Source organism: Hippichthys cyanospilos, chromosome 2 (genome assembly GCF_059441005.1).
Source record: "Hippichthys cyanospilos isolate Australia breed blue-spotted pipefish chromosome 2, RoL_Hcya_1.0, whole genome shotgun sequence".
NCBI classification, from domain to species: domain Eukaryota; kingdom Metazoa; phylum Chordata; class Actinopteri; order Syngnathiformes; family Syngnathidae; genus Hippichthys; species Hippichthys cyanospilos.
This window is the reverse complement of record NC_142370.1, coordinates 35,681,520-35,700,088: the sequence shown is the minus strand read 5'-3', so window position 1 is coordinate 35,700,088 and position 18,569 is coordinate 35,681,520. Positions and strand designations below refer to the sequence as shown.

Sequence of the window (18,569 nt, the reverse complement as noted above, 5' to 3'; positions counted from 1 at the left end):
CCATGACGTTTCCGTCTGACATTGCAGCAACGTAACGCGCGAAGTGTAAACGAGGCCACATCCATAAACAAACATGCGCTTGGCGAACCAAAGCCTGTCTCCGGCAGCTGCCGAGGCACCCGCGGTCTTTAACCCCGTTGGGACCGTCAGAGTGGGACCGTCTTCAATTGATGAGATGACGCGCTTGCTCTTACGTGCAAACGTGAAGGTATGTTTGTTGCGGGTTGAAACTGAGACGTTGCTGTCACGTGGCTGCAAAACGGAAGAGACTTCCCTAACCCTGACCCTAACCCGGAAGAGACTTCCCTTTGGTGTGATATTGATCTTCCGCTCGGTTTCTGTTAGCGTAGCTTGGGAAAGCCGGCGCGGCTTATCGCCCGCTACGTTCTCGTACTCTTCGTCGCGTTGCTGTGTAGCATTTATGGAGTGGGTTCTTGAGATTTGGCGGACATTATAAGCGTTTTCAAATCCTATTTACTGTACGTTGCTAGCATCATGTAATTGGAGCAAATCATTTCTCGTTGTGAGTCCAGATGACTGCACCTCCCAGGGAAGAAGCTCTGTGGGAGAGAAAGAGAAAAAGAAGGAGCGCTCCAGCAGCGAGAGGGAGAAAGCCCACTTGTCTTTGTTTGGCAGGAGAAGAAAATCAACATAATGTGCCCAAACTGCATTGTGCCTGCGCGTGTTTGTGTCTCAAGCAGGCGCCGCCAAATGAACCGCTCCCCACTTGCTTGGGCTGGAATAAATAAGTCCTTGTGTGGGGTCCCCCCCACCTTTTGGAGCGCATTAGAGCTGTTACACCGGATTTCCTGCCCAAATCCCTTTCAGAGAACACGATCAGATCCATGGAGTGCGGCTGCGTTCCCATCCCGATTAAATGTTACAGAAACTTATGGATCGAGACCTGGAACGCCGCGCGGGCTGACGAGGGCAAACGCACCGCAACAGAAAGAACGCTACAAACGCCGGAAGGAGGTGAAATTGGCACACGTTTTCCAAGCTATGACAAGTAACCGAGGACAATAACATATTTTGGACTTCTACGGAAGTTTGCGACGCAGCCCGAATGTGCATTGGCGTAGATGGACGCAGATAGAGCTAGAAGGACAGATCTTTCGGTCTTTATTTCTCTTTATCGTTACGCCTGCACAAGTACAAGGTATGACATTTTGACTTCATGAGCTCAAACCGTCCAAGACGCATAGCAAGCAATCGACAGACAGACCGCCGAGATCTTAGCGGAGATAAGATTAACGGGAGCCAAAACCAAGGAGTGTTCGGCCACGCCCCGAACAGAGGACGCGGCTCAAGTCCGGAAAAACAGACGACATATCTCGTACGAGATGGAGATGGCTAGGGGAGTCACATTTGGACGGCAATGCTTCATTGACATTGCCGGTGGGGTCATTTGCCCACAACACACCCCCCCGGCAGGACCCCTACCGGCTCCGGCTCTCGTGTCTTCCGACCTCACAAATAGACAGAAACTCCCACTGACACGAGCCGACATCTTGTCCAGAGTTGAAAAAAAACAACAACTGGTGAAGCAGAGAAAGACGCAGTCACACTCACACGCACAGACTGCGTGACAGCGCATCCGTCAGCGGGGCTCTCACTGACAGCTTTGCCGAAGGGAGGTACGGGGGACAAGAGCGCCATTGCGGGTCCACCGACATCTACCCCCTGGATGCTATGTTGACAGGAGGGAAGAAAATGCAAGAAGATGTGCTCGGGGGAAAAAAAAAGGGGAACAATGCATCTACATGTTGGGGAGACCAAAAGATTCAACAGGGGAAAAAAATTCACTGCCTGCAGCGCATGCAATGCATCAGGTGCACGCCAAGAACATATAAAGCTCTGCTTTTTTTCGCTCTCGAGGTTTCCCAAAAAACAAGCACGCAAGCGCTGAGAAACACAATCAAGTGGCTTTCACGCAAGCAGATGGAATCCTGCTGCATGCGTGTCACAGACGCGGGACATTTGGCTCTTTAAAGGGAGCCCTGACCTCAAAAGACTGACTTTTACCTTCTCGGTTTATTCTCAATATTTCGCTCATCAAATAAACATCGGGATAAGTATGATCGTACTTCAAGTGGTTCAGAGGTGGGCTCAAATTCAATGCGGCTTCCCTCGAAATACAACTTTGAATGGCGTTGGTGGTCGACGTTCTAGGCAGCATACTACGCGTGTGGGGAACGGTGCCGAATGTGGGGAACGGTGCCGAATGTGGGGAACGGTGCCGAATGTGGGGAACGGTGCCGAATGTGGGGAACGGTGCCGAATGCGGGGAATGGTGCCGATGAATGGTGCCGATGAAAAAGGAATGGTACAGAAGGTCACAATTACGCCGCGCCATCCCCTGAACAAAGCGCCTAGAAGAGGCAGGAAAAGGTGAAAAAAAGAAGCCTTCAGAAGGGGGCGCGGGTGGGGGGAACCCCCTTCCGCGCTCCACAGCTCGCACTACATGCGGAGTGCTAAAAAAGAACACAGTGCGCCATATTAACAGCTCTTCAAGGCTGCCCATTTGGCGGATGGGAATATGCGGATAGAACGTTAAACGTTAGGTGAAAGCAAACGCTCCGCTGCAGCCGAACCAAAGCGTCCCTGCAATATTTCCTTCTTGGATCCAAGCCTTTTGCTGACCGCCGGTCCGGCGGCGCAACACCTTTGCATTTCCAACTTCCGGGCTAAGCCACTCGAGGAAGTCATCCAAAGGTTTGCAAAAGTCAGAAGTTGTTGACCGGAGACGTCGGCGTGGCCGAGGCCCCGAAGGAGCTGAAGCCGCAAGCGGCACGGCGCCGCCGAACCGTTCGGCCCGACGCCCCCCCCCCCAACCCCCCCGCCGGATCCGGCTGTTCGCTCGCCCCTGTCCGCGTGACACACTATAGGCTCTAATTAGGCTTGTAAATAATTATGGCAATTAAAGCCTAAAATTAGGAGCGGTGAAACGCCACTATTAGTCCCGCAATAAATGTCAGCCCCATTCTGCACGGGCGAAGCGAGGGGGGGGGGGGGGGGGGGGGGGGGGCGCTTAAGCGGGGGAAAAATTGTGCCATTAAATTGTCAGACAGAAAGGACAGAAAGGAAGGGGGCGGCAAGGGGGGCGGCAAGAGGAGGCGGCGCAAAGGTCTCGGAAACCAAAAAATCACAAAGAAAAAGCCAAAGTTTGCGCGCGTTGCAATCCCAACCGTCTTGCTATTGTGGCCGATGGTTTCCCTCATTCCGCTCACTTTTTGGACACGGTGGTTCAAATCCATTCCAATTTCTCCGATTGGCGCCGCTTCGCCATTCCGAATATCGACCCTTTTCCCGCCGTTCCCCGTTCGACGCCCCCAAAATTGCCATCTTTCTGCGTAAATATCAAATGCATCTCAAGAAGAATAGATTTTCCGTTCCTTGTTTGTTGTTGCGGTTTCTAATCCGGTGCGCTTTATAGTCCGAAAAATCCGTCCGTTTACACCGATGTGTCCGAGATTGGTCGGAGAAGGCTCCGCGAGGACAAAAAGCCCAGTCGTACGCAAGCGGGCTCACGCTACGGACGCTTGCGTGCCAGCGACGGCCGGGACGGCGGAGCCGCGCGCAATAAGAGTGTCGCGCAGACTGAGCGTCAGGTATCCTTTGCCTCGTTATCTCTTATTATGTCACGCGGCCAAATAGGGTGTTGGCTGGAGCTTGGTCTAGTGTGGGCGTGTGCGTGCGCGCGCGTGGTCCGTCTCGTGCCTCTAGGTCAGTGAAGAAATGTACAAAGCTACACGATAACGAAGCTCATCTATAAGAGCGGATGCAATGCATCGACCACATACTACATTATACAACTACGTACCAAAACAAAAACAAAAATCGCCATTAGTTGTACATCACTAATGTTCATTTGCATCCTATAAGCAATAGGCAAATGTGTTTTTGTAGGCCACCGATGTAAGAAGCTGCATGCCTATTTTTATGACTGGGTGAAAGAAAAAGAAAGAAAAATGATTACTGTAAATTGCAGACTATAGGCTGCAACTTTTTTCTCATTCTTTGAATCCTGCGGTTTATAGTCCGTTGCGCTGTATCCGCAGTTTTTTTTTTTTTACTAGCCACCGGGGGGCAATCTCTCAGCAAACAGACAGACAGAAGAAAACAAAAGACAGCATTTGGGATTGTAATGCAAGCTTTCCCGCCACCAGGGGGCACTCTGCTAGTAAACGCAATCATGCGTGTTACTGTTGTGTCGGTGCAGTATTGCCACAGTCAGAATGTGACTGTTATGTTAAATATATGTTGGTGCTGCTCTTGTTTCTAAATGCGCAGGCGTGTTTAGTCTGCGTTGAGACTGGGAGTGGGATGAGCGGGAAAGGGAAAGATTTGGCTTGAGACGGGGAGTCGGAGGAGCGGGAAAGGGGGAGGTGGCCGCTCTATCAATTAAGCGCCCGATGGGGGGCTGATGGGAAGCGCTCACCTCTACTAATGAGGTTAGGATTGGCCACCGCTTCCGGGGCAGAAAACCTGATTAGCACTAATCCTGCCTTAAGTCAATTAACAATGCCCGCTCATGCAAATGAAGCGGCTTTGCGCGACGGGCCGCTACCCGGGGAAGAGGGGCCGGCAAGCGGGCCTCCCGCGACACCGCCACGGCCCTCGCCGCTTGAATCCATCGCCGCGGAATGCCGTGTTTTCCGCGATACAAGGCGCGCGGGATCAGAAGGCGCGCCTTCAACCAACGGGCCTTTTTAAAACTGTTTTCATATATAGGGCGCGCCGCATTATAAGGCGCACAGAACAGAAGCTACACCGGTGGCTGGGCTCGCGTTACGCATCCACGAGAGGGAGCCGCGTTACAGGCAACAAAACAATCGGATAAGCCGGTCAAATTTGACGACCGTCTTTTCCGCTCCCCAAGGCACGCCCGATTTGAAGGCGCAGGTTCTATTTTGAAAGGCTTTTCATATATGGGGCACACGGCGTTATAAGGCGCGTGGAATACAAGCGGGAGTAGTGGCTGGGCTTGCGTTATGCATCCACTAGATGGAGCTGCGCTAATGGGAATGCTAACGGAACGATCAGATAAGTCAGTCCAACTTTTCAACAGAAAATGAAGAATAAAGTTATTTGCGATTTGTGTAAATTGCTCGAAAAGAGTGGACGGCATATGAAAATTTGGGTGTTCACTGTAAAAAATACATTTACAATGTACATTTCTATTGTAATAGATAATAGTAATAGATTACTCCTTAAATCCTCCATTTAGTACATTAGAACTAAAGTAATAGATTACGTTGCAGTACCATACTTAATTAGCATTTTCAGAACTTCCATTTAAAAACATGCGGTAAGTACCCGAGATTGAATGTTTGGCCTCTTAAAAACGAACATAAAAATATGTTTCGGCGGATCGAATGACTTCATTTGAGATTCAAGCATACTCGAATTAAAAACCAAAAAAATGGAAAGTGATCCATACGTATGAAAATGAACTTTGCCGCGCCAAAACATGTAAATGATGAAAGACGGATGAGGCCGTTTGCGTCAATATCAAATCACTTTGTGTAGCGGCGTAGCGCAATCCCATCGGCGGAAAACGTCGGCGGCTTTGATGGATGGTCCGCCGGCCCGGCCCGGCGTCCGCGGTCGGCGAATGGATCGGCCGGCCGTTTTGCTGACGGCTTCGCTTGCTATCGACACCCGAACAAATGAGGACAAATCCCCCGGTCGATGCGCTCATCCGTTCTTACGGACGCTGCCGTCTGCCGTTTCGTGCTAATGAGGCGGCCTTTTTTTTTTTCCAGTCCTTCTCCCGGTCAACTCTCGTTAGCCCGAGCCTTTTTTGATGCACTTGGTGACGCGAGGAGGGGCCGGAAACTGCTTTTCGTACCAGAACATCACGTCGGTCCGATTTGTGCGAGATGGCGTCCGTAGCGCGCTGAGCTAACTTGGAGGCTGCGAATCAAACCTTTCCAGATTTCGCTGCAAAGCTCTCATAGCTTCATTGCGGCGGTTTTACCAAGGGAAATCTTCCTTCAAGCAAGCGTCCCCAGGTACCCCCGTACCTGGGGGTCCCCGACCGAGCGAGCGACCGACCGCCGGCCAGAAGCCCGGTCCCGGTCCGTGAATCGAACTGAGCCGCGTGGGCCCCAGCCATTCATCCCCCGTTCTCTTTAGCGCGGCTCCATCTAGGGGGCTGCAGAACGCAAGCCCAGCCAGTACCGTAGCTTCTAATCTTTGCGCCTTATAAAGCGGCGCGCCCTACATACGAAGAACATCGACAATAGGAAAAGAACATTGACAATAGGAAATTCATCGGAGGCGCGTCTTAGAATCCGACACGCCTCATAGAGCAGAAATACGGTAATCAAGTTTGACTGACTTATCCGGTTGTTTTGTCGCCGTTGCCTTTGGCGCAGCTCCGTCTAGTGGATGCGTAGCACGAGCCCAGCCTCCACCGTTGCTTCTATTCTATGCGCCCTTTAATGCGGCGCTCCCTAGATATGAAAACCGCTTTAAAATAGGCCATTGGTTGAAGGTGCGCCTTACGGCGAGGATAAGAAGACAGCACGGGAACTAGAAAGATAAACACGTAGCAGAGCGGAATTGGTATTCCGCTGACCTCCGCTTGCGTGTGCGTTTCTCTGGATGTCGACTCATTGAAAGTTTGTCTCCACGTGACGGAGGCCAAAGGTCAAAGCCCCTCTCCGGCAGCCGAAAGGCGGCGAGAGGCCGGCGTTTGGTACGAGTAGCAAACAAGGACGCTTCTTCCCCTTGGCCGTGTATCTTTTTATTCAGGATTTATTTATTGTCCTCAAAGGTTTGAATCTGGTCCAAATGGGCTCGGCAGCCAGGAATAAGATCTGCGTTCTCTATTGAGGTGTATTTTGGAGGCTGGAAATGAGCTTTTCTATTTGGTTTTGGATTTTGAATGAGGTGATCTGATCTGCTTTCTTGCCGTTTTACGTGGGCGTAGAGGAGGTCCGATCGCAGCGAATGAACTTGCCTCCTGCAACTTTGCGCGGAGCCCATTAATACGTACGCGACCGGCCGCGCCGGCCGTAATCCCGGCTAATGTGTGAATGAATTCTATTTCCTTTGCCTTGGTACGCGCCGAACCAATTTCCTTCCAATCTGTCGGCGCCGGCCAAACAAAGCTCTGACGACGTGTGAGCGCGTGCGTGTGGGGGGGGGGGTCGATAAAGGGAACCTACAATGAGGACGGCGGGGAAGCTTGAAAAAAGAAACAGGTCGACAAGAAGCCCCATACAAAATGGCAAAAGAAGAAGAAAAGAGAGAAACCATGCATGAATTTCAAATTTCACAGCTGAGCACCTTGGAGAAATTGCCAAGGTTGGGTGGCAAAAAAAAGGTCCTTTCTCTTCCGATCTTTGAGCGGGAATGTCGGCGTTTGATGAAAGCGGGTCAGCAAGCGGGCTCAAAAGACTGACGGCCACACGCCGATGGTGCGACGCCTGCCGTCTTTATTATTGGTCTGCTACGCGTCTTCGCTTTCAGCATTATACGGGGGGGGCAAAAAAATGTTGATCCGCGCTTGCAGGTGGCGGGCGAGCGGCGCTTGAACGGCGCAAGTGAAAAAGCATTCATTTCATAAAGGTCACGTTATTTGCGTAGCAATTCATACGTAATACAAAAAGGCCTCCGACTTCTTACATGTTTGAAATCAGTCATTCGTTCGTACGTGTTATGGTGTAAACATAGGGTGGAATTTGCATGTGCGTGATGGAAACCCCCCCCAAAAGGGGTCCGGGTCCCGATTTGAACGGCCAACGGCAGTGGGGCCGGGGCGGGGCGCCGCATGCAAATGAAAAGGTGTCACCAGCTTTGCGCCGGCCGCCTGCGAGGCGCGTCCACGCAAGCAAATACTCCATGCGGCCGCTGCGCCGCTTTGTTATTCCCAGTAGCAAATGCAACCGGAGTCCAAAGCTGTCCCGCTTTTGGCCTTTGATATCAGCCCATCCAAAAATTCCTTCATTCTTTCTTTCTCCCTTGTGAAAATATTTCAGACCCCGGAACAGGCGCGCCAGCGCCGCATACGTTGGTCTGCGAGCGCGGCAGAGGGAGCGCGCGCCGCGAATGCTAATGGCGCGCGGCTTCACGTTCACGCCGCTCGCATTTAGCCGCCCCGCATCAAAAGCTCCTTTCATCCGCCCAATAAACGGGAAGAAAGGATTGGGTAAATACGGGAAAAGACTCGTGAGTCAAACTGGGGAATCGGGGTCATCGCCTTTAACGTCCTTTCTTATAGACCTGCGTCGAAGGCGGGGGGAGCGCGGGCTCCAATTGTCAAAGTCTGTGCGGGAGTTAGCAACTTTTCAATTTCTGTACGACAACAGCGCACAAACTCGTTTTGCGCCAGGGACGTATGATCCCGTTTTTTAGGAGCCCGGACAGTCAATCCCAGATACTGAAGTATCTGGAAATGAATGTCCTTACGTATCCATTGAATACTTAAATATCTGGGATTTTATTGTCGGTGCAGATCCATCCCTGGCATTGAACGAGTTCAAGATTAACTTTGAAAAAAAAAAATGTATTTCGACCTTTTTCTTTCGGGTAAAATGTCGCAGATATTGGTGTTCCCGGTATTGTTCCCGATCAATTTACACATTAGCGATCGATTGGATATTTTTTTTTGCGGTTGAGACGGTCGGAAATGTCTCCCATTTAAAGAAGGGTTGACCTTCACTTTCCGGGCACTTTGATTCACTTGATTTTTTTTCAGTTTTAGACTAACCTGTATATACGTAAAAAGTAAGAATTTGATTTAAAAAAACGTTGATTTGTACTGTTTTTTTTTCTCTGTTAATGTAAAAATGTCCACTATTTAAACCAACAAACTTATTTATAGTCACCATGGCAAATGTGGGTGTGTCGCGGGGACTTAGCAAAAACGAATGGCCGAGGATTCACCGGATGAATCCCGGCATTCGGGACGTTGCGATGCGTGAGGACTCCGGGCTCCGTCCGAGCAGAAGTTTGAAGGTTTTGTTCACATGAACGGCTGGATGCTTTGGACGGCGCCGCAACACTTCCTCGTGGCCGAGCCCGCGTTTGTTAAGCCGGCAGCGTCGCCTTCCGGCTTTACCTTCGCCGATTGGGCGCGAGCTCCGACGGGTGCGCCGGACCGCGACTTAAATGCAGAAAGGCTGACGTGCAAGCAATGTAGCTTTGGACACGCGTGGGGGGGGGGGGTCGCACTCCAAATAAGGATGTTTCGGAAGCGATTTACTTTGTCCTTTAACAGTTCATTGATTTGCGCTTTGTTTTTTGGCGCCACCTCTGGCCGCTGTTGATATTACATTTCCTAGTGAGGAAGGACAGTGCGCTCCAGTGCAATTTGCAAACTTCTTAAACTTTGACGTGCGCGCGTACGAGCCATATATCAGAGCCTGCGCAGCACGCGGGCGCGTATCAAAGAGATTAGAGGTGCCAAATTGTTTGTTGGAGTCAGCAGTGGCGCAGGTTGCGGCCGAGCCGCCGCAGATGAGATTCCATGTGACGCTGTTATATTTTTACGCTCCCAGCAGGCAAACACTGACTAAAACAAAGCTGTGTGTGTGTGTGTGTGTGTGTGGTTTTTTTTTTTACAGAGCGGAATCTTTTTTTGTGCGAAATAAAACAAATCACACAGCCTGCAGCTATTTGTGTCAGCGGCTTATCTCCCGGGAGATGTCGAAGCGGTGGGTGGGAGCGGAAAGCGCCGTTGCCGCGCGCTAACCTGTTAGCGCTCGCCGTTTTCGTTGACGGCTATCGCTCAAGTCGCATCCCTCCGCGATTAAACAGCGTTCTGTTAAATCAAGTAGACTCTTCGTTGCTTCTTATACACCCGAAGGGGAGGGAGGGTGAGAAGTCCCCGTTTTGAGCCTCTTGTCCAGAGTTTTGACGGATTTGCATTGTTTTGTTTTTCACAGGAGTGATATATACGTAATCTAACTAGAATGACCGTATTTCCCCAAATGTAAGATGCATCCGTGTATATGTAACCTTCATTTTGGACTCAAATTCTGCTATTTTCTCTTACGGTGCATAAGATATACTTTGACAACTGTCAAAACGATAGCAAAACACATTCAACTCTTCATATTGTCTTCTTTTCATATCCGCAGGTTAGATAGTTGTCGCGCGTTAATTGGAGCGCCGCTCAGATTCCCACATCGTGAGCGGTCAGTGAACGCCTCGCCAGTGTAACGTTAACTCAAAGTAGTTGTTTTTCCTTTTCCTCGCGACGCGGCTATTTTACTATAAATACCCAAAGTTGCCGGCCTTCCATGTATCCTTCCGATATATTGAACAGTGGCCACTTGGGAAAAGAACATCCCATGTAAGATGATCGGCAAATAATCTAACTCATTGGACGGGTCCAAAAACCGCTACCTGCCGAAGCGTAACCAGGAAGTTTGAACAATTGATGAGGAGATGTGTCCGGGTGTTAAATGCTAGGAGCTACTTGCATGCAGGATAGTGATGAGGTCATTTCGTCATTTTAAGAACACGCGAGACAGCAATGATCTACGGAACGGCAAAAGGCAGGGGTAGATGCATAAGGGCCTTTTGTGTCAAATTCACCCAAGTTGAAGTAGAAACGGGAAGGTGGACATATAAGATTTGTGCCCGGAGAAGTACGGTCACTTGATATTGAATTTTTAGCAAACGTGGCGCCCCGGTTTTTATTTCGGAAAATCTGGTCCAAACCCCCGCCCGCCATCAAAACGGCGCAGACATATTGTAGAAGGCTTAATCAGCCCCGCCTTGTCCGCTTCCCCCCGCGTCTGTCAAGTACGGCGGTGACGGCTTGCTCTTCGCCCGCCGCTACGTCACTTGACGACCCCTAGCTGTCCCTTTTACCTTCATCCGTCTCCCCGCCCCCCCCTCTTTGGACGGCTCGCCTCCATTTCTTTCTTCCCGCCCCCGTCGTCGGGCTTCATTATCAAAAGCCGCCGCGGCGTCCCCCGACCATTTCTAGCCGGCAGGAGGGCGCGAGGGGAGGCCGAGGCGCTTCCTTCCGCCACTTACTTGTCTTTCGGACATGACGTAGAGGTGAGCGCGGTCCAGGGAGAAGGCCATGTCCCGGAGAACGGGGCCGCCGTCCTTCATGACGGACACCGTCTCGTACTGGACGCCGCCGCGGGGAGGGCCGTCGATGCGAATCTGAGCAGAAAGAGGACCGGCGGCGTTAAGGGCGGCGAGGGCAAAGCCGGACACGGGAAAACGCAAGACTATTTGCGGCCTTTGTTTGGGTTGCGTCCGACAGACCCCAACCGCGTCTTGTCTGATTCCGGGGCCTCAAACCCTTGTCTACGGCGGGCGGGCCACATCGCGCTTGCGGTTTGCGTCGGGGGGCCGACGCGACACGCGCTTACCTGCTTTTGAAATCCGAGGCCAGCCAAAGCGTTGAAAAGTGAAAGGGGTCGGAAAAACAACTGCAAAGTCTCTGAAGTCAAATCGGCATTCGGCGGGCCGCGTATAATGATGTGGCCCCGGGGCCTTGAGTTTGACACCCGTGCCTTGGAACTAAACAAAGCGAGTCACTTTGACCAGCATGAGCGAAAAGTCGTGTTTTTGGTGATTCGGGACTACGCAGATAAACTTGACTTGACTAGAATCTCCTCCGAGTCTTGCTAACATTACCGAATACGCAATTTGTATTTCTCCACAGGGCTGCTTGTAAGGGGAAAAGAAAAAGGTTTTGGTTTATTTTTTTGGCTGATGGCACTGATTAGAAGAGTACTTGCAAGTGCCAAGATGTGCTTAATCTACTTAATTAGTGATCCACATTGTCAAAAGCCCAAGAGGCGTCAACACTAGCCAAGTGAAAGCTTTTCCATGGGCGCATGCGCTTCTAAACGGCTGCTGTTGCAAAAGTGAAAGGGAGGATGGCAAAGGGAGGGGCGGGGCGGGATGGGGCGGGGCGGGGGGAAGCGCCTCCAGTCTGTCAACGCCCTTTAAATCTTGTCAAGAAAGAGCGCCGGGGGGGTGCGCTTTTATGCTATTTTACTTTTTGTTTTAGTGATTTAGGAGGCCACTGGCTGACCCCCCGCAACGCAGGATCGGGGTTACCACTAAATTACCATCTGATGTTATTAGACCTTTGAGAAAGCTTAGCTCCGTTTTTCTTCCTTTGGCCTGACGGATGATGGACTCCGCCAGTAAAACCGTTACCAGAAAAACAGCGGAAAAAGCGGAAAACCAAACCGGTTGGACAAACGTAAATCTCAAAGGGCATCGGGGGAGGGGTTTCGACGCATAAACGATGTCCGGTGGAGTGAAATATCACAGCCCCCCCCCCCCCCCGATGAACGCTGACGGCTCCATCATGGAACGACGGCCGCCGGCGTCCCTCCGCCCCGAACGTTCATCCATCTATTCAGACGGAGACGGAGACGGCGACGGCGTCAGAAAGCGGGCCGACCCGCGATTACGCATCACAGAGGGGAAAGTCAAGGTCGTAATTCAGTCGAGAGAAAATGTAGCAGGAGGGCGGGGGCGCTTTTCCGCCCGTCTTTGCGTAAACGCCATCCGATCGCTTATCGCCCCCCTCCAAAAGCTCGCGTGCAGCTAATATGCGCTCGTGTTCAAAGTCTGCGCGGGAGTAAAATACTTTTTCAGTCAGTGGGCGGGATTCCACCCTGATCGGTTCCCAGCCGGTCGCAGGGCACTCAGAGACAAACAAGCATTCAAAGTGACAAACGTAGCTAAGGGCAATTTAGAGATTTCAAAAAGAGGAGAGAGAAAAGCGGAAAGCCGAGTATCCGGTCAAAACCCGCTCAGGCACGGGGAGAGCGTGCAAACTCCACGCGGGTAGGCCGGATCTGGAATTGAACTCGATGTCCTAATGGCCCTATTGCCGTGCCGTCTTTACCGTTATTCTCATTCTTGTTACTATCGTTATTGATGTTTATACTATTATTCATTTCTTTTGCTAATGTGACGTTTGTAAACCCGCTTGCACCATAATTGTTTTCACTGCGAAAACAGATGTTAACACGACCAAAGCCGAGCTTGGAAACGATTGAAATTCTTTTTCTGCTTATCGGAGAATCGAAGCTTTCATCTACTCGATGCTGTTATTTCTAGCGCTAAGGTTACTGTTGCAGACATGTCTTTTTTTTTTTTTTCAATGAAATTGGAGAAAAGAAGGCTTTCATTCACCGTTGCGGTACTTTGCCCTGATTCGCGCACCCGCATCCCGTCGCTATTCATAAAAGGGCCTTGATCTTTTATAGTCGCCGTAATTTATGGAGAGAATGTTTGATTCAGAGACGAGGCAGCCGGGCGTATTTGCGGCGCGCGAAAGCGTTCCGCCCGCCCGCCGGATCGCCTGCGGGTGGGCTGCCCGGGCGCGGCGCTCGGGGAAAATGGAGGAACCCGTGTTTACCGGACCGTTGGAGCAAAAAGAATTCCGTGCCAAACGCACTCTTTAGGCGCGCCGCCTCACTCCCACGCCAGCATCTGGGAGTAGCTGAATGAGGCCACGGGCCGGCGAAACAACATGGCGGCCACTCCAAAGCGTTTCCCGTCCGCCCCATTAGGCTTGGGTTTACACGCCGGGCGCGGAGCTTGTTATTTCTGCGGCGCCGCCTCTCTGCTTTGCCTGAACGCAAGGCCGAAGAGCCACCCGAGGTGTTCCTGGGCGATCCCCCGTCATTCTAGCCGGGACCCGCGCTTCCGGATCCTTACGCGACGCCGTAAAGAACGCTCCGTTTTCAAAGAACGTTTCCGTCGCGGTCGCTGGCGTTTGCGCGATGGGGCGACACCCGGAGACACGGCAAATGTGACGCCGGACAGCCGGTCGCTTTCGGGAAGGTCAAAACAGGAAACGGAAATATCCAAATAAAGGATCCGCTAAAGCTGTCAGGATGAAAATGTCATTGCACAAATGATTGATTTCATCCCAAAGACTCATTTTTACATTTTGCCAGACATTAAATCCCAGGGACTTATTTGTACTTTTTTTGACTACTCTACTACCTTAATACTTAGGGCGATAGATGCGTGTATAATGCAGCTACAATCTTTTAAGTGCTATACACGCACAGGTATGAAAGTGACCGCCCGGGGGCCAGATCTGGCCCTCCGCATCATTTCATGCGGCCCACAAATTACTCATGACTTCAGGTTTTGGCCTTGAATGCCAAAGTGTCTCCAACTTTGAAAAAGAAACAAAAAGCATTTTTGCTACTAATTCACCTTTGGAAGACCACAACATATCTTGCCCAACATGTAGATGACTGGGGGAGGGGCGCTGGAAAAAAATGATGATATACCGACTCGATGGATTCATCCGAAGACGGATGCGGCCCGGAACGGTCGGCGCTCCATAGCGGCGGGCGAGCAATAGGGAAAGCGCGCCGTCATTCGCCGAGCCCCCGACAAGCGACGGCGACAAGGCCGGGCTATGGACGGGCTTCGGGATATACGGCGGTATTTTAAAAAAGCCCGTTTAGCCTTTTAGGCCGACGTGTTCCGATACGGACGGGAATCGATAGCGAAAGCGAAAGGTCGTCGCGCGCCGCGGCTCGGCTACGGTGCCTCGCCTTCCCATCCGCCGTGGGGCGGGCGGGACGGAAAGCGGGTTAAAGACCCTCGCGCGGCCGGCTCCTCGGCCGATCGATGAGCTTTGCGGCGCCCGGCCAAAAATATGAAGTCATTACGTGCTATTGACCAAAGGTCATTTCGCTTGATGTAGTGGCGTTGCGATTGGTTAAGGAGAGAAATACGCCCCCGTGTTGATTCAGACAAAGACAAATTGCGGACCTCCTTTATAGACCGCGCTTTAGGATTCTTTAGGTGCTGTGTGTGCGTTGGTTTTCTGGGGGGCTACACAAAAAAAAGCAATCGTAACAAAGGTAAATTCACTATATATCTGAGTATAGGGTCATGAGATTGAAATATTTTGTTACGGCGTAATTAGAGTATTATGACTCTGAAGACTTTTGCATGCTGGAAGTCCAGGCTATGCCAATCAATAAAGTCACTGAAAGGATGCTAATGTGGGACGTTAGCGCTATCCGTTGCTTCTGGGGTCTCGACACAAAAATTGCTGTTGCGGCCCGTTTGCGAGTTGCTGTTGAAAGGACCGACGCAAAGTCGGGCGAAACGCCTGAAAAAACATCAACGTTTCCAAAATTTATAATACTGTATTTTCAATTTGGAATGGCAGTAAATGAGCCCGACACAGGCTCAATTTGAGGCCGACAGGGTGTACCTCCCGATCTCCCGTTTGCACGCATTTAGAAGGGACGGCATATTGAAAGTTTTGACTATCTTTCCTAGTAATTTTGCTTCGATATCACACGTAAAAAACATCAAAATGCCCAAGTTGGGTCAAAATTTCCCCTAGGGGTTGAAACTGAAGTAAACGTGTCCTGCAAGCCCCGTGCAGCTTTCTGCCACTTTTGCAATTCCCCCATTTGGCGCAATCTTTGACTCTCAACATGATGAATTCAACGTTTAGTCCAGGTTTTTAGGGAGCCAAAAAGTTCTCTGGGGGGACGCAAAGACGAGGCCAAACGGACGCGCCTTAGCGGACTTCCCTTTGACCTCCTTGGCCGCCCGCCTCCGCAGCCTCACGTTTCTTCCTCGTAAAAGCCTCTCCAATGAGAAGCGTGCTAACATGACTTATGGGACGCTATCTTGCGGCGCAGAAATGGCGTGCCGGCGCCACACACACACGCAATCGTAGGCGGCGTTCCCTCCTGACGCGCAAATTCTTCAAGCTGACAGCGGTGATGGATTAGATGCCTTATGGAGACGGAGCGAGGCTTGGCGCTGAGGGGAAAAGAAAGACAGACGCGCAAAAAGTGCCTGTTGTCTTTACTTGAGTCCACCTGAAGTTAAGAAATGCAATAGCTCCATTTCAAGAGGGGGGATGGGCCGCTCCTTTTTGTCCCGTGCGGTTCGGACGTCATCGCCCTGTTGGTTCCGCCCCGCTAGTCCACTGGTTTGTTTGACACGTGTTCTCCATGCGTGGACGCTTTCCCTGTAAGGAGGTAGGTTTTATTTAGGCTTAGCGTTATTGCCTTTTTGTTATGAAACCTTTTCCTCCTTTGTGTTGTGCGTCTGTTGGCTCCGGTCCCTTTGGTTACCCTTGGAAATGAACATCAAGCCCGAGCCAGAGACCGCAGCTCTTTTCGCGTGGTTATATATTTGATCCATTACATTATAGATATCGCATGTGAGTGCCGACAGACTTTTAGGATCCTGTATTCTCACTCAATCGTCCGTCAAACTCCAGCAGGTTGTCAATCTCGCTATTTACAAGGGTTCTGCACAATTTCTATGGAGAAATTGGTTGGAATTGCTGGGTAGGGCACGGTTATCGCGCTCGCCCTCAAACCCTTCTGACCTGCGCCCCTCCCAAGCTTCGGGACATCACCGGACGTGGGAAGCCAGACATTTTCCCCGGCTGAGCCTCTTCTCCGGAATACCGTCCGTGTCGGGTGTCCGCGTCGAGAGCAAAAAAAAAATAAAATAAAAAATAATAGGCTGCTCTTTTAAAGAGTACGGGCCCATGTGTGGCTTTGGCAAAATCAGGAAAACGTCTCTCACTTTGACATCCATCTTGGCTGGAGCGGATTAGCGCAGATGCAGGGATGCGGGCGCCGCCAATGGGAGTGGGCGTGCCCGCTGGCCAACATAGAGAGGAACAATCCACTCCAACGAAGCGCTCCGCTCCACCGATTGTTGGATATTGCGATCGATATTTCCTAACTGGTGGCATCATAACGCTTTTATTGGCCATTTTGCCAACCACCAAAACCTTTGACTGAGTAGAGAAAGCTGGCCACTGCCTCTCTCTGGAGCGCTTGAGTGACGGCTCTCCACGGTGCCCTTTTTTATCATCCGTAAATGACTCACTCCTCTTCGGTAAGGTGCTTTTTTTTTTTAGCGGGAATCGGTTGACGCCGTCTTGTGCCCCTCGCAAACCTTGACGCTTTACGTACTCGGGTGGGTGCCCGAGTTTGAGGTCGCAGAAAGTTGGTCGGTTTGTCGTGCCGCTGCCGACTTTTGTTGCAATAGCCTTGAAAGTTACTTTGCAGTGGTCCGGAGACAAAAAAACGGTGTCATAGGAACAAAGGCTATGCCGAAGACATGTTGCGCTAAGCGACGAGGACAGCGCAGGAAAATAACTACCGCATTACCCTCGTTTCCATCCCCCAACTCCAAACATGCAATTTTTCGTCATATCTGTGTTTGAATAACAATAATTCAGACGCGGCATAAGTAATATCATGGCATTTACAAGGCTTAAAATGATTGGATATGCCTCTAATTCAAAATACTGTAGTACGCATCCGTTTTAGAGCGTTCGCACAGCACATGGTAAAAATGCTCGTTTGTCAAGCGCCGACTAATCGCCTCTGCTGTCCACAACGTGGCTCGTTTTTTCCGACGGACGGATTATGAAAAGGAGAAGACGGCGCGGCCCGTCTCCTTCAGCGCGAAGGGCAACTTTCCACGCTCTGATCTCAACAGTTGTCACTTGGGAAAAGAAAGCTTGGGATAATATCCCTGGTAAGATGGTAAGCACATTTTTTTTTTCAAACAAATTGGATGGTCCGCAAACGTTTGAAAAAAATATCACCAGAAGGAAGAAGAGGACGTCCGGGGGTTAGAGGGGACGAGCCATTGGGCTATTTGACTTTTAGACAAATGAATAAAAAAAGAAAGCATTGAAACTTCAAATCATTTTCTCGCTGCAAGATTCATTTCAGCATTTGCGTGGACGCGCACGTCGCGGCCCCGCGGTCTGGCCCCTCGCCACGCGCGCCGGCTTTTCTCGCCGATTCTACAAGTTCCACCGCATGCGGAGTACAACCTCTAGCCTCATTTAGAATAAATTGTAGGTTTTCCGAGTTTCCCGGCGTGAAGCGTCGGCGCGGAACGCCCTCCGCGTTGCTGTTTGATTGCGGCGGACCTGGAGCGAGCGCCGGGCCGAGTGGCCGAAAGCCGCGCACGCGTCGCCGGCGGCGGCCGGCCACCCGCGCGCACCGGCGTCCGCTCGCATGAACGTTAAGCTCCCCGGAGGCCCAGGTGAGAAAATAGACTTGGCCGCGTCTGAAAAGGAAGCGTCGCTCCAGGTAATAGTGAGCAGCTGCGCTCGTTAAAGCGGAAACATTCGCGGCCGAGGATCCGGAAGACCGAGTGAGGCTTTATCGGAAGTGATGAGAAATGTCTTCAAATCGGGGTCTCGCATCTACTCCGCCGTTATTTACGTTTGAATAAGAGAAATACATTCGCTTGCCTCTGGTTCCTTTTATCTGTGAGTGGCGATGCAAAAGGCGGGCAGCGCTACGTTTGCTTTTATTTACCGCTTTCCGCTCAGCAAATTGCTTCACACATTGGCGTCCGGCTCGCTCTTCAAAAAGGGCCGACGGGCCAACGGAACGTGAGCGAGAAGGCCGATCCCGACGGCTGTTTGGTCAGCCTTCAAAGGGTTTTCCGGCGCGCTTACAAGCGCTCATCAAAAGCCCCCCCCCCCCGGCTCTGGCGCCGGCAGCCGCGGGGAGGGCGCCTCTGATGCCGTCGGCCCCCGACCGCGTACACGACTCAATCTATCGCGGGTATCGTGAGATCGACGG

At 51.3% G+C, this 18,569-nt stretch overlaps 1 protein-coding gene across 3 annotated transcripts in view; it reads right to left on the bottom strand.

Moving 5' to 3' along the window:
- The window catches only part of plxna2 (plexin A2), a 130,310-nt gene that overhangs the window by 54,922 nt on the left and 56,819 nt on the right, over positions 1 to 18,569 (bottom strand). For all 3 annotated transcript variants that reach the window (XM_088407633.1, XM_088407630.1, XM_088407631.1), the window contains exon 4: positions 11,002 to 11,136. In XM_088407633.1, coding sequence (XP_088263759.1) covers positions 11,002 to 11,136 — 135 coding nt within the window. The remainder of the gene's footprint in view (positions 1 to 11,001; positions 11,137 to 18,569) is intronic.